The 13,507-nt window shown below is 36.8% G+C and overlaps 1 protein-coding gene across 1 annotated transcript in view; it reads left to right on the top strand.

Moving 5' to 3' along the window:
- Nucleotides 1-427: 427 nt before the first annotated feature.
- Nucleotides 428-13,507, top strand: part of LOC118796831 (zinc finger protein 236-like) — a 110,230-nt gene continuing 97,150 nt past the window's right edge. Inside the window, exons 1-5 of the mRNA XM_036555958.1 lie at nt 428-528; nt 3,807-3,934; nt 5,807-5,971; nt 6,547-6,725; nt 7,957-8,087. Coding sequence (XP_036411851.1) covers nt 477-528; nt 3,807-3,934; nt 5,807-5,971; nt 6,547-6,725; nt 7,957-8,087 — 655 coding nt within the window. The 5' untranslated portion in view covers nt 428-476. The remainder of the gene's footprint in view (nt 529-3,806; nt 3,935-5,806; nt 5,972-6,546; nt 6,726-7,956; nt 8,088-13,507) is intronic.

The raw sequence follows: 13,507 nt of genomic DNA, 5'->3' as shown, positions 1-13,507 counted from the left end.
TACATACATTTTATCTTACACAAATAAGTCAGTAGTTAAAAAGTAAGTTTTAATCTTCAGGAGCTGTAATACGACCAAAGCTGTCATGACTACAAACATAAAGCCCTGGCCTTTAGGCCAACAGACTTTATGTCTCGGAGTAAATCATACGACCTTGCGTGGTTACCAAAATAGCGGAATCTTCTTTTTCACCAGGTTGGAGTGTAACTTCACTTTCATTTTGTCACCCTGACTAACGTTTATGACTAATTACTCTTTACAAATCCTACTTCTGTAGTGTATATATACACACTTCAGCCACGACCACAAATCACCTTTATAATGTTTAATGTTAACGCTACGATTTCTCAGCCTTATAAAACAATCGTGTTTTGAGATCTGCACTTGTCTCCACAGTCTCAGCTGTGGCGGTGACGAACTCCGGTCGCCATTTTGAAGCGCAGCCCGTTCACAGCCTGACGCGCTGAGGGGGAACTATGCCGCGGGGCCGACCGCGCAAACAAGGGAGGAACTGCACCGGGGAAGCAGGTAAGACACCACACATTACCACCGATAAAAAAACTATACAGTTTTAGCTCTCCAGAAAGTCCCGCTGCTGACCGAGAAAACCTCGGACAGCGGAGAAAAGCGCCTCTGAATCTGATGGATATAGTCCCCGGATGCGCCGCCTTTGTGTTGGTCTGACTGAGGCGGAATGATACCAGTAACTCCGCTCGCTCGTTCACACTCGGTTTGGCGCGGAGAGCTCGAGAAGCGAACGGATGGAGTCTCGTGGCGAGTTTTATTCCGCCACCGGCTCTCTGTTCTCATTCAGTGGAGCTTTCGTTTCTTCCAGAGTCGCCACTTCGCTTAGCCGCGAGCTAATGCTGGGCTAACACAAAGCTAACTGATAGCTAATACAAAGATAACAGTGCGGGCACATAGCTAACAGATAGCTTACGCGAAGCTAACCGAAAGGTCCAAAGCTGATGTAAACCGACCCTAAAGCTAACCTCGCACTGTTTGAATGCGCACTCTTGCTTGAGTGTGGCCAGCTTCTAAGTTAACCGAAGTTGCCTAAACTAGCTAGCTAGCTTCTTAACTGTTATTTTAATAAGATATCAACATAGCTAAAACAGCTAACGTTAGCGTTCAGGCTCTCGCTTAGAACAGTAAAATAGCCAGCGTTAGATGGTTTGCTGGCTTAAAGCTAGCGATAGGAAACACCAAAGACAGCAGTGGTCAGTGTTTACTAAATACAACTTAATGCATATATGGTTTGTTGACAACAGCTCAGGCATTGTTGTTGACTAAATTTCGTGACTAGAAAAGCTAAATCAGTTAATAGTTTGGTAGTTCACTACAGAAATATGCTTCCATCATTTCAAACCGTTTTTCTGGCGTTCGGGTCATTGTACTGTCCTTCAGAGGAAATTCAAGTAGTACAATCTTGGTCATGTCACAGATTGATTGTAGATAATGTCCTGTACACGAGCAACACTGATGTGGTTAACATCACAAACAACACATTGCATACACCGCAAAAACCCTTGAGGCCAAACTAAGCTGCTGTTGGAATATAGACTAAAGCATCCAAATTAATGGTGTTATTAATGTCTTAGTGTTTTAATCAGGGTGTGAGGTTGTATGTCTGGTGCATGTCTAGTGATTCCTTTATGACATGCAGTCTAGGTTGCCCAAGAAACATTTCCCCTGGTGGAATAAAGTTAATCAAATAAAAATGATGAATAAGTGTTACCAAAATTAGAAGAGTTATTGTGCGTTTGTTGCTAGGTTTTCTTCCCATAGTTAATTGAGTCAGCTAGTGTGTAGTAAGCTTATTAAAGATCCAGTTTGCACACAATTGGTGATTTTGTACAAGAAAAATAATCACGCCTGATTTCTCTCTAGATTGTGTCGAGATTGTGTGTACAAATGCGCAGTTTTCTGGTGATACACATTTGATTTCTATCAGTGTTAGGTTTAAGTTTGGATTTTAGGTTGAGGTTAGGGTGTTAGGTTTAGGTCAAGGGGAAATTGAAAGTCAGCATAAATGGGAAATCATAGCATATATCTTTACTGTGACCTGTTTACAAGTAAAATATGGTATCAGTGAGAGTCTCTGGGTGTTTAGCTCAATGATAGGTGGATGTGGTTGGAGAGGGAGGTAAAACATGATACTGGCAGGGTTGGGATGTAACACAATAAAAGTATTGGGATTACCTTGTCAGAATAAAGAAATGAAGTATGTGTGTTCAGTCTAAGTTACATTTTGTAAAAGCTGTATTCAGAAAATAGTTACCTTTTAGGTTTTTAGGAGAATACTTTCACCCACTCGATTATACATGTCATCTTAAAAATAAATGCTGAGGGTGGGAATCTCTAGGCACCTCACGATTCGATTTGATTGCGAGGGCTGCGATGCCATTATAAAACGATTATCGATGCATCTCGATGCATCTTTTTTTTTTCTATACGTCATTTCTGTTTTCTCAGTGTGTGAGGACTTGGTAGTTTTAAAGCAAAGTATTTGTAATGATCCATAATGAATTTACTTCCAATATCTTTTATTAATAAATCAAATGGAAGTGATGTGGCAAGTGAACTGGAAGGCTCTCATTCACTGCCTTTGGAGCACATGAGACGCTGCTGCCACTCATCTGTGATAAAATGCGCAGTTACGGTGAAATATGATCGCATATGTAAGTCGCAAAGATACGTTACAGACTGTCCGGGCGCTGCACTTACCCACTTCCTAGTTCCGCCTTTTGCGTTCCGTCAACATTACGTTATAAATTAAATATTTGGAAGATCGATTTTTGACATTTGTGAATCGATTCAGAATCGTTCACGTCCGGATCGCGATGCATCGAAGAATCGATTTTTTCCCCCACCCCTAAGAAATACCATCACTGCTTGTTTATTAACTATGTAAAACTCAGTGCACGGTGTGTAAAAACATACTCTAAAGAAGAACTCAATAAAAGGCTTCTTTACAAAGACAAGTTTCTGCTCAAGCCTGAGTAGACTGATAAATCAATGTGAAGAGCCAGTTACTAATCTCAGCATTACTAAACTCTTTTGAGGGGTGATAGAACTGATAATTTCCTCGGCAGTGGGCAGGTCTAGAGTGTACTGAACTCGTGCATGGGTGACATGTCATTGTCAACTGAAAATCACATAGCTACCCACTTTATAGTCAAATTTGCAAGATTTTGTTACTGGGATATGATAAATTGTTTGTTTAGCTTCTCAGATGGCAGTGGGATTATGGAAGCACAAGTGAACTGAAGCAGGTAGTGAGAGCCAAAGTAATTTTGAAAATTTAGTAAATTAATTTAAATAAGTAAATTTTTCGTTAAGAGAAGAATCATTGGACGAAAACTGCCAACCAGTAACAGCAAGGAACAGTGTGAATTAAATTAAAATTACAACAGCCATTTTTACCATGTGCGTTATCAATATGTATTCTAAATGTATTCCGAATCAGTATTTTGTGTATTACATTTTAATACATTATTGAATACATTCATGACAATGTGGTCAGCCATCACAGTTTTTTCATTTTGACCAAAATAAAAAGTGTGTACTTTATTTAATATTATTATAATCAACTGTGTGAGTGTATGTGTATATAAAAAACAATTGATTATAATCAGTTACATTTGAAAATATTGCATACTAATGAATATCATTATATTAATTGATTAGAAACCATTTTGGAATGTTGAAATCAATGTTGTAGATTTGTAGTTGTGAAATATTCTAATGCATTTTTACACCACGCTTTGTTATTGACGCTCGTCCTGTTTTTCTTCTCTTCACAGATGGAAGTGATGAGTTGAAAGCTGAAACTTTTTGTGGTGTGGAGCACAGATGCAACATCTGCTCTCAAATCTATAGCACAGAAAACCAGTTACAGAGACACCTCCGCGATCATGAAGCTAACGACAAGGCAAGCTGATGCTCTTTAGACTGGGGCTATTTTCATATTAAATGGTTTACATTATTTTTTTTGCCTAAATATGGCATTATGAAAATTTCTGTTGTTATGTAAGTGTCCAAAATGATGACAGTTTTTAATTATATCATGATTCTATTGGTAAACCACCCTTAAATATTTAAGAAGCAATAATACATGCTCAAATAATTTTGCCACAGGTATTAATAGACTTTTTATCATAACTCCTCATATGACACCAACTACAGTGTTGATACAAGAGTACAAGAGTATTTTTGCATTGTTAGGTTTCATTTAACATATTCACTGTTTTCTGCACCTTACTAATGATGAAATAATGAATAATGAATAATATAATTTCAAAGGCTCTACAGCAAAGGGTCAGTGCACTACATAACAACACAAAGCTTGCCTCCCACTCAGCGTTCCAATTAATCCCAAAGGTGTTGGACAGGGTTAAGGTCAGGGCTCTGTGTAGGCCAAGCAAGGTCTCAACTCAGCAAACTAATTTTTATGTGGATTTTGCTGTGTGCAGGAGGTGTTGTCATGTTAAAATAAGAAAGACCCTTCTCAAACTGTTACCACAAATTTGGCAGCACACAGTTCCATAGAATGCTTGAGCATGAATTTTGCCTTTAAAGGAACTAAAGGGTCTAGCACAAACCATGAAGAACACCCCTAGACCATTGTTCCTTCTCCACCAATCTTTAAAGATGGCTCTATGTATTTAGCTGGAAGCATTCTGTTGGCATCTACCAAACCCAGATTCTTTCGTCAGACTGCCAGGTGGTATTGCGTGATTCTTCGGTCCAGAGAAAACGGTCCTGTTCTGTGAGCTTGTGAGCTACTGCTTCCCACTTCACAACAACTCACTTACAGTTGGCAGCTCTAGATGGGTAAAAGTTTGAACCTGACTTGAAGGTGGCATCTTATGATAGTTTCACATTGAAAGTATGACCAGTTCTACTGCAAACCAGTGCATCAAACATCAACCAATAAATTAAGTTATGGAATAAAAATAAAAAAAAACTGTAGCAACAAGTTTCATTTTGATGTAAGGCTGCACAATTTAGAAAAAAACACTATATAGCCATTTCTGGGAAGGCTTAACACTAGATGTTGGAACATTGCTGTGAGGATTTGGTTGCATTCAGCCACAAGAGCATTAGTAAGGTCGGTGTTGGATGATTAGTTCTTGATCACAAATGCCTCTCCAGCTCATCCTAAAGGTTTAGGAAGATGCTCATCACTCCAGAGTACGCAGTTCCACTGCTCCACAGTCCAGTGCTGGGGGGCTTTATACCTCTCTAGCCAATACTTGACATGGGGCATAGTGAGCTTAGGCTCATGTGCAGCTGCTCCAGAGCATCCCATTCTATTGACAGTGCTTTTTTATTGGGGATTATACAAGAAGTCTGCTCAATTATGTCAGCAATATGTGCACCTTAATGCAGCTGAATTTGCTATTTATAAGGGACATATCACTTTGGGCATATTATTATTACGTTACTACATATTGGGATTACAATACATTAAAAATGCATCTGTGAATCAGTAATGTAAAATATCGAAAGACTGGCTTGAATTATTGTGACCAAATTAACCTGCGGTTGGATGGATTACATGATTACCTTAATACATTAACATGCTCACATAAACTCATCTGGAACTGTGATTGGTCAGTGTTTTCAAAGCACAGATTAAAAACTGTAATTACTAAGAGGGCTTGTTTGCATTTTCAAACCTTCTTCAGCATCAATATTTCAGCAGCCAATTTCAAAATAATAATTAACAGTTAATTTAATGGTCATTAAAATGCTTGATTATCATTTTCTCTGTTTTCTAATCCTATGTTTTTGTTTTTAGCCTCATCGTTGTGACCTCTGCCCTCAGTCCTTTAACGTGGAGTTTAACCTCCGGCTCCATAAATCCACCCACAACACATCTGACCCCACCTGTCCTGTGTGTGATAAAAAATTCTCCAGAGTGGCCAGCCTGAAGTCCCACATCATGGTGCATGAGAAAGAGGAGGTCAGGAACTTTCCTGTGTAACAGATTCAGCGTGCAGTTGGCCAGTCAGCTTCAGAGTCTTATTTAGTCAAGTTTTAGGCATGAAGGGGAATTCCACTTGTTTTTGTTTTTCATTTTTGCATAATTCACCCTGAATAGTTTCTTGTAAAATGGTTAATTGTAGAGAAACTTACAGACTTGAATTTCTTTTGGAGATAGGAACCAGGGGTCGCAATTTATACAGTCTAATGTCTAAATATGGTGATTTTTATTTACTATCCAGTATGTCCAGTGAAACTACATGTGTTTTCTAATTTTTTTTTTAATATATTTTGATGGTAAAATAGTAATCTTTCTGAAAATATATGCTTTCTATGTATACCGTTTTGTCTTACAACAATCCTCTCTGCCATTAATGGATTAATAAATTTGACCAAAATATTATTTTAAAACTACCATAACACATTTTTATATATATACGATTGTGGACATATTATGTGAATTACATTTTTCACTTTTTAAATTCTTTTAACCTTTTTTCTATCTGCTCTTTTTCCATCTTTTCCCTCCGTCTCTGGTTCTGCTGTGATTTTCAGAACTTTCTGTGTTCGGAGTGTGGAGATGAGTTTATCCTTCAGAGCCAGCTCTCCCTGCACCTGGAGGAACATCGTAAAGAGCTTTCCGGAACTAAGGTGTACACCTGCAGGACCTGCAGCAAAGAGTTCACCTCAGCCGCTTTGCTGAAGGAACACATGAAAACTCACATCAGGATCAGGTGTGTGTCTTCAGATACAGTGAACATTCAGATACAGATACATTGGTTCAGAGATGTGTGTATTTTTTTAGTTGCATTGAAATAAAGCAATAAGCCATGTTTAACCATGGTAAAATCACTGTAAAACCCTGTAATGACTTGACTGGCTTAATGCATTTATGCTAACACAATACTGTGATGACAAAATATATTATGATAAATTACACCAATACACCAAAACATAATTTAACCTATTTCTGTCAAATCACCATTGCAGTTTAATAAGGAAAATGTCTTGTTGTTATTTGTCTAAAGTGATGAAATTTGGTATAGTTCCATTTTAGATAAACATTTAATAATGCTCTATAGATTCTTTTTTTGTTGTGTGCTTTTATTCACATTTAAATTTAGTATTGTTTTGTTAAGTAGTTTTATGTGATCAAAAGACTAGAGATCAAATTCCTCAGATATTTGGATATATGCATTCATTTCTTAATTTATCATTAAAAATAATAGTGAACTACTCTGCACAGCAATGTAGGCTATGATTGCCTAGCAGTGTAACAAAGACTTTTGCACAACACTATTTTTTTAATAACTTGCCACATTAATACAATATTGTCGTGTGTGTATGCAGTCGTATGCAAGAGTTTGGGTGCCCTGGTCAAATTTGGCCAGCGCAAAGTTGTGGAATCTATATATATATATATATATATACATATGTGTGTGTGTGTGTGTGTATATATATATATCGCTGTTGTTGGAAGAAATCCTCATATCTCCATATCTGACGTTTTTGACACAATTTGAAAATACCTGCTACCCTTTACAATGTGTGTAAATTTCATGATGAATGGACTAAAAGAAATGGCCCAAATTGACTTGGAAAAAACTCTGGTTCCATTGACTTACATTAAGAGTAATATATATATATATATATATATATATATATATATATATATATATATATATATAATATTTTTTTTTGGTATAATTTAATTTGTCATCATAAATGTGTTTATTTCCTACTTGTTTTCTAAGAGTATTATTAGGTAACATTACAAATGATGTATTATTAGGTAACATTACAAATGATGTTAAAAATAGCCAGTGCAGTGTAGTGCTGGACATACACCACTATCGGTCATGATCAGACAGTGTTATAGACCATCTCTTATAATTTCCTACGCTATAGTATTGTTCATGATGTATATTTGAATTTAATATTTGAATTTTAATCTCATTATTTCAGACCTATCTTGACCAGTTCGAGAAACTACAAGAAGAATGTTGATCGGAGCGGCTTCACCAACACATGCCATCACTGTGGAAAAACGTTTAAAAAACCCAGCCAGCTTGTTCGACACATCCGCATTCACACAGGTAAGCACACACACACACACACACACACACACACACACACACACACACCTCACATAAAATGTAAGGCTGGGCTTTTAAAGGGACCATGTGCTACATTATTCTTGGATTTTCCACATATGAGATTTGTGTGGTTTTATATACCAAAAATCAGTAAATTCATTTATCACTGTTTTTGTAACACTGATGTATGTAAATAATCTCTGTTCTAATTGATTGCCCTGTATTGTGCATTCTGATTATCGTTAATTTTTGAGTTGTACTGTTAATCGTGATGTCCCGATGTCTTCCACACAAAGTTTTTTTCATAATGCTAGTTTGTTGAGATAACATTGAGAACAGGAAAATGCCTTTTTATTCTTTGGTCCTAGCTAATGCCAGCTAGTGTTATTGTTGAAGTCAGATGCTATCTCTGCCTTCTCAATCACATCCTTAATAACAGGTATTTGGCAGAATGCTCATGTTAAGGAACTCATGTTTTGTTGTAGCAAACTATAATATATGCACTTCAGTACAAAACTCTTGCAATGTACTTCCCTGTTAAAGCGTAACAGCATTTCACCAAATTGTTGGCCTGTATAGTTTCCCCTATGGACATCCCTAATTGTGCCTCATTCAAAAATCAGCCCTGGCTGAAACAATTCTTTTAACTTCCACATGAATAGGCGGGGTTAAACTGTTGTAGGTTGAATGTGCGGAATTATATGTAAATATGTTGCTTTCTGTAGTATAATTGTATAAAATACAATATAATATAGTTTCCAATGTTAGTACTAGAGAATAAAAGTACATTTTAGCTTTTTCAATGATACTAAGGTATGTAAGCTTAAACTAATTGTACAGTGTATGTGTTACAAACCAGACTTTTTTGACATTGTATTTTTTTCATTTGGATTGGTTGGTTTTACGGCACCAAATTACATAATTACATGTGTGTTTGTTGTATCCCTGTTACTGATCAAAGTGCTCTGTTACTCTCACATTTGACATCCAAAAAATAGGAAAAAAAAAGAAAATAGAGTCCCTTAACATCTCTGTGTATCATAATCAATACAATAATAATAAACCCTACTGCTACCTACTTTTTTATGATTGGTTTGTCAACTTCAATTTAAGGTCAGGTCAGGTCACTGATGGCCAAAAATACATTCCTTGATCCATGTGCCAAAATCAAATGTATTGCTTCGCTGTTATTTATTGCTCGTTTGCTGTTAGTATCAGCAGCTTGTGCTGGTAGAATGATAAGAGTCTATGTGTTTATCAAGAGTCAAGATGTTAAAATAGGTATTTCATGCATCTAGTACAGTGCTGATGTGCTGCTAGAAGAAGAAAAAAACATGCCTTGATGTTGAATTCACTTGTTTGGTATGGACCATTGTGAAAATGCATTCCCACCAGCAATGAACTAAACCAGACCTCACCTATTAACTTCTTGCAAGATGTTCATTTTATTAACTTGATTTAGCTTGATTTTAAATATTACTGTAACTTCCTGCTGGATATTAAATTTATTAACATCACTCTTTAATTATTAACTTCGTTCTAGATGCTACATAGTTTTGTTGGTCATTTTAGAATCATCTACAGCTATTGTCGTCATTCTGGACACATTTCCTCATTTTGTATGCACTTTTCTTCTACAAAGATCGGTTTTATAATAACTAAAGTGTTTCTAAACTTTTGAATGGTAGCGTAAGAATGTATGTGTATTAGAAGGTAGAATTGTCTGATAAATCAGGTGCAGAATGTGAATGTAGTTGCAAAGAAGCTTCTGACAACAAGATGGCACTTCAAGCCTAAATGATCCTCATTAAGCAACTAGGTTTAGTCCTCTCTAAATCAGGGGTTCAAAATTACCATCATGGTGACCCTGTGTTCTGTGCATTTTTGTGTTTGCCCTACTTTGCACTAAGGCTGTGACGGTAGGGTTTTTTTTCTTACCGCAGTCAAAAAGCAATGTGTCCCCACAGTTTGGCGGTATACTGCCAATGCCCCCCAGCCCCTTGGTGCTTTGCTCCTCTTGCAAAGGCCTCAGAGACCCCCAACTGTCACTACACACACAAAAGAAATCCTTCCCCCTGCATGAAGCAGAAGTGACCAGCAACTGAAATGTTTTGTTTCTTGAGAATCCCATGAACACAGGATGGAAAACAGTCAATGATAACTAAACAATGATTATTGAGTTTATATTTCATAACACACACCATATACACTCCTGTAACTTCAACAAGCAAAAAAATGAAATACAAAAAAAAAAAAAATGCGATAATGACGGTAATGAGCTTAACCCTGCGGTAGACATCACATGACCCTAGTTTTGTGGTAAAGCGTGATACTTTTCAAGTATCATCACAGTCCTACTCAACACTCCTTACCTAGACCACAAGGCACTTGTTAAATTAGTTAATGAATTGATTCAGATTTGCCAGATGAGACAGCGTTTGGGAACCCTTGCTCTAAGTTTCCTGAATCTTACATTTCACCCCTGCCGTCAGTGTATATACTAAATATTGATACTGCAAGGTGTATACTGCATACTAATTTAGTAGTGTAAGTCAGTATGGATATTTTTAACATACTACACCATTCTGTACTGCACTGTACTAACAGGAGCAGTATTTCCCACAGATTTAAAATGTGCTTTAGGGCTGAGGATGGGGTGGGGTAGGGTTGGTGGGCATATACACTAAACCCTGAATCATAAACATAACAAAATAACACAATTTATTTCACACGTTTTTACAGTGATAAAACTATTACAAATACACACAGTTTTTTTCCATTTACAACACTATGTAGGTATGTCAGGTACTTTTAAAATATTAATAACCCTAAGATGGTTTATTCACATTTTATTTACATCTTTTAATGATTGCTGCTGCTCTGTTCTTTTTTTTCTTTAAAATTATATTGGGCTAGCAAGCTAATGTATTTTGGGGGGCAACATATATGGGAGCAAGTTTTTTTCAGGAGTATGAGGTTAGTCCAACTGAAATTCGATTGCTGTGTGGGATGGAATGTGCCAATCACTCGCTACCCGGCATCCAATTGGCAGTTGTTTGTTAAGTTGTCTGCAGATTGTTTTGCACAGTAGTATCTGTTCCATATTGCTACAAAGCATTTTGTTTCATCCGGTCCACAACCATGTGCGTCCTCCATGATTATCTTCCTTGTCGACATGCATCACGTGCCCAGTAACGTATTGCATGGGGGGGAGTTTCCGTTTTAATGGGAGGTTTTACTTGTCAAATGCGTTTTAGAGAGGATGTGTTTGCACTGCTATGGCTCAAATGCATCTCAGACCACCTCCTGAAGTGGTTTAAGTGATAGGATTTGTACCTGTTTTAAATGCGTCTTAGTTGCGTTTACACTTGCATTTTTAATGTGGCTTGGCCATGTGCAGATATAATCCTGATACTCAAGACACATGATGTGGCCAGGTGTAAATGGAGTCTTAATGTTTTCTTTTGTATTGGATATATAAACAGTGATACCTGATTGATTGATTAAAAATAAACCGGAATGATTTAATTGATTTAAAGTTTTTAATTGAAATGACCAAATTCAGTAATGAGAAACACATATGTGGGCATGTTGTGGTACTGAGAATTAGGGTAAAAAAAATTATAATAGAAAAACTCCACAAACTTGTAAATTTACCATATAGAGCTATATATTATGTAAGTATTATTATATAAGAATTATATAAGTATTTTTATCTGTGTGATGTTTATGACTTTTAAATGTTTAAGGACATGTTTTGCGGCAGTTTTATGAGAATGACCCAGGCGCTAATGATGCACGACCCCGGACTCCGACTCGCGACTCGGTGCCAGAGCTGATGATAAAGTAATACAGCTGATATCAAACTATCCTAAATGTAGTTTACCCATTTTTAAATAGCTACAGACTATAGTGCTATGGTGATAACTGATTAATATTTTAACACGTCTTTCAGAATAAGCATAATTTCACATTCTGCATGATGAGGCTATTGAAGGGAGCTCGAGCTTCACTGGGAAACTCAGTGATGTACTGAAAAAAAAAATTACTGTAGTCATAATTTAGAATTTAATTCATAATAATTATTTTTTTAATTAATAAATCAATAGTTTTGTTTAAATTAAAGAACATAAACTAGTTTTAGCCAGCAGCTTAATGTCATCTTGTTCCTGTTTCCACAAGGCTAAATTTGACTTATTCTCTAGTTTCTTATTTGTGTTTTCTATTCCACCTTAAATGATTAAAAAGCAGTTCCTTAGCGCACAGCCGCAAGAATGCAGCACCATTGAAATTGGAATGGAAAATTTTAAAAAGACACAGGCAAAAAGAAACTAACTTCAGCTACGTATTATGTTCCACAACATAGTGTTTACTATTATTTTTCGTTGTCGTTCCTTGTACTGTTTTAAATCCTTGATTGTTGGAGCTCTAATTATGAAGATGAAGAGTTTTTCCCATTTTTTCCCATAGTAGAGTAAGAGTGCAGAGTGCCCTGTAGTGGTTGACATACTGATGGTATTTTGTGACCACACCTTTAACTTTTCACCTGGGTACTATTAAAGGGAAATTCCACAGATTTTTCAAAGTTTCTGCATAATTATATGGTTAACTTAAACAGACTTATTCAGAGTGGTTTGATGTGAAATGCTTCATTCTAGAGAAAGGTGTAGAAACCTGGTGTAGGTTCTCTGGTGGTTTTGGATAGTAAATAAAATGGCCATATTTGTATAGTGGACATTGTGACCCCTGTTTCCTAAACAACACCACTGTAGAAAATGGTTTGTATACAATGCATCATTTTATATGAAACCACTCTGAATGACTGTTTACATTTCAGCAATTCAGTTAAATTCCCCTTCAAAGTTTTGGCCAAAAATCTAATGTATTTATCCTCCCCTTTACCCTAAATGTAGTCCATTGTTGGAGCTTTAATCATGAAGAAGATTAAGAGTCTGTTTTTTTTTTCCATAACAGTGTCAGAGTGCAAAGCGGTGCGTTGTAATAGCTGACATGTCGACCATGTTTTGTCATTATGTTGGGCAGCACTGGACTGTCATAAAGCTAGTAAAGAAACTCGTGCTACTCAAACTAAACACAGGCTTCCATCAAAATGTCCCATGAGCCAATTACAATGAAAAACACTGAGTCAAAGAGTAGACTCCAAACATTTCAATAAGAGTTGGCCCTGAGTCCCAGAGGTGCTTGTTATGTATTGGTAACGTGTTTTGGACGCTTGGCGCACCATACTGTTTTCTGTGCCCACCTGGGTATTGTAGTCCAGAGAAGTAAACAAGAACGCAAGCTGCAAAACTACTCCGCTCTGCCTCCGTGTCTTCCTTTGAGATTGTGCGTGATGCTTTTACGACGACACAACAAAACTGGCGACGAAGGAGGGATATATTAAGTGCAGACACGTTTAT

This window comes from Colossoma macropomum, unplaced genomic scaffold (assembly GCF_904425465.1).
Source record: "Colossoma macropomum unplaced genomic scaffold, Colossoma_macropomum, whole genome shotgun sequence".
Classification (NCBI taxonomy): Eukaryota; Metazoa; Chordata; class Actinopteri; order Characiformes; family Serrasalmidae; genus Colossoma; species Colossoma macropomum.
Note: the sequence above shows the minus strand (reverse complement) of the source record. Positions and strands in the feature narration are given on the sequence as shown.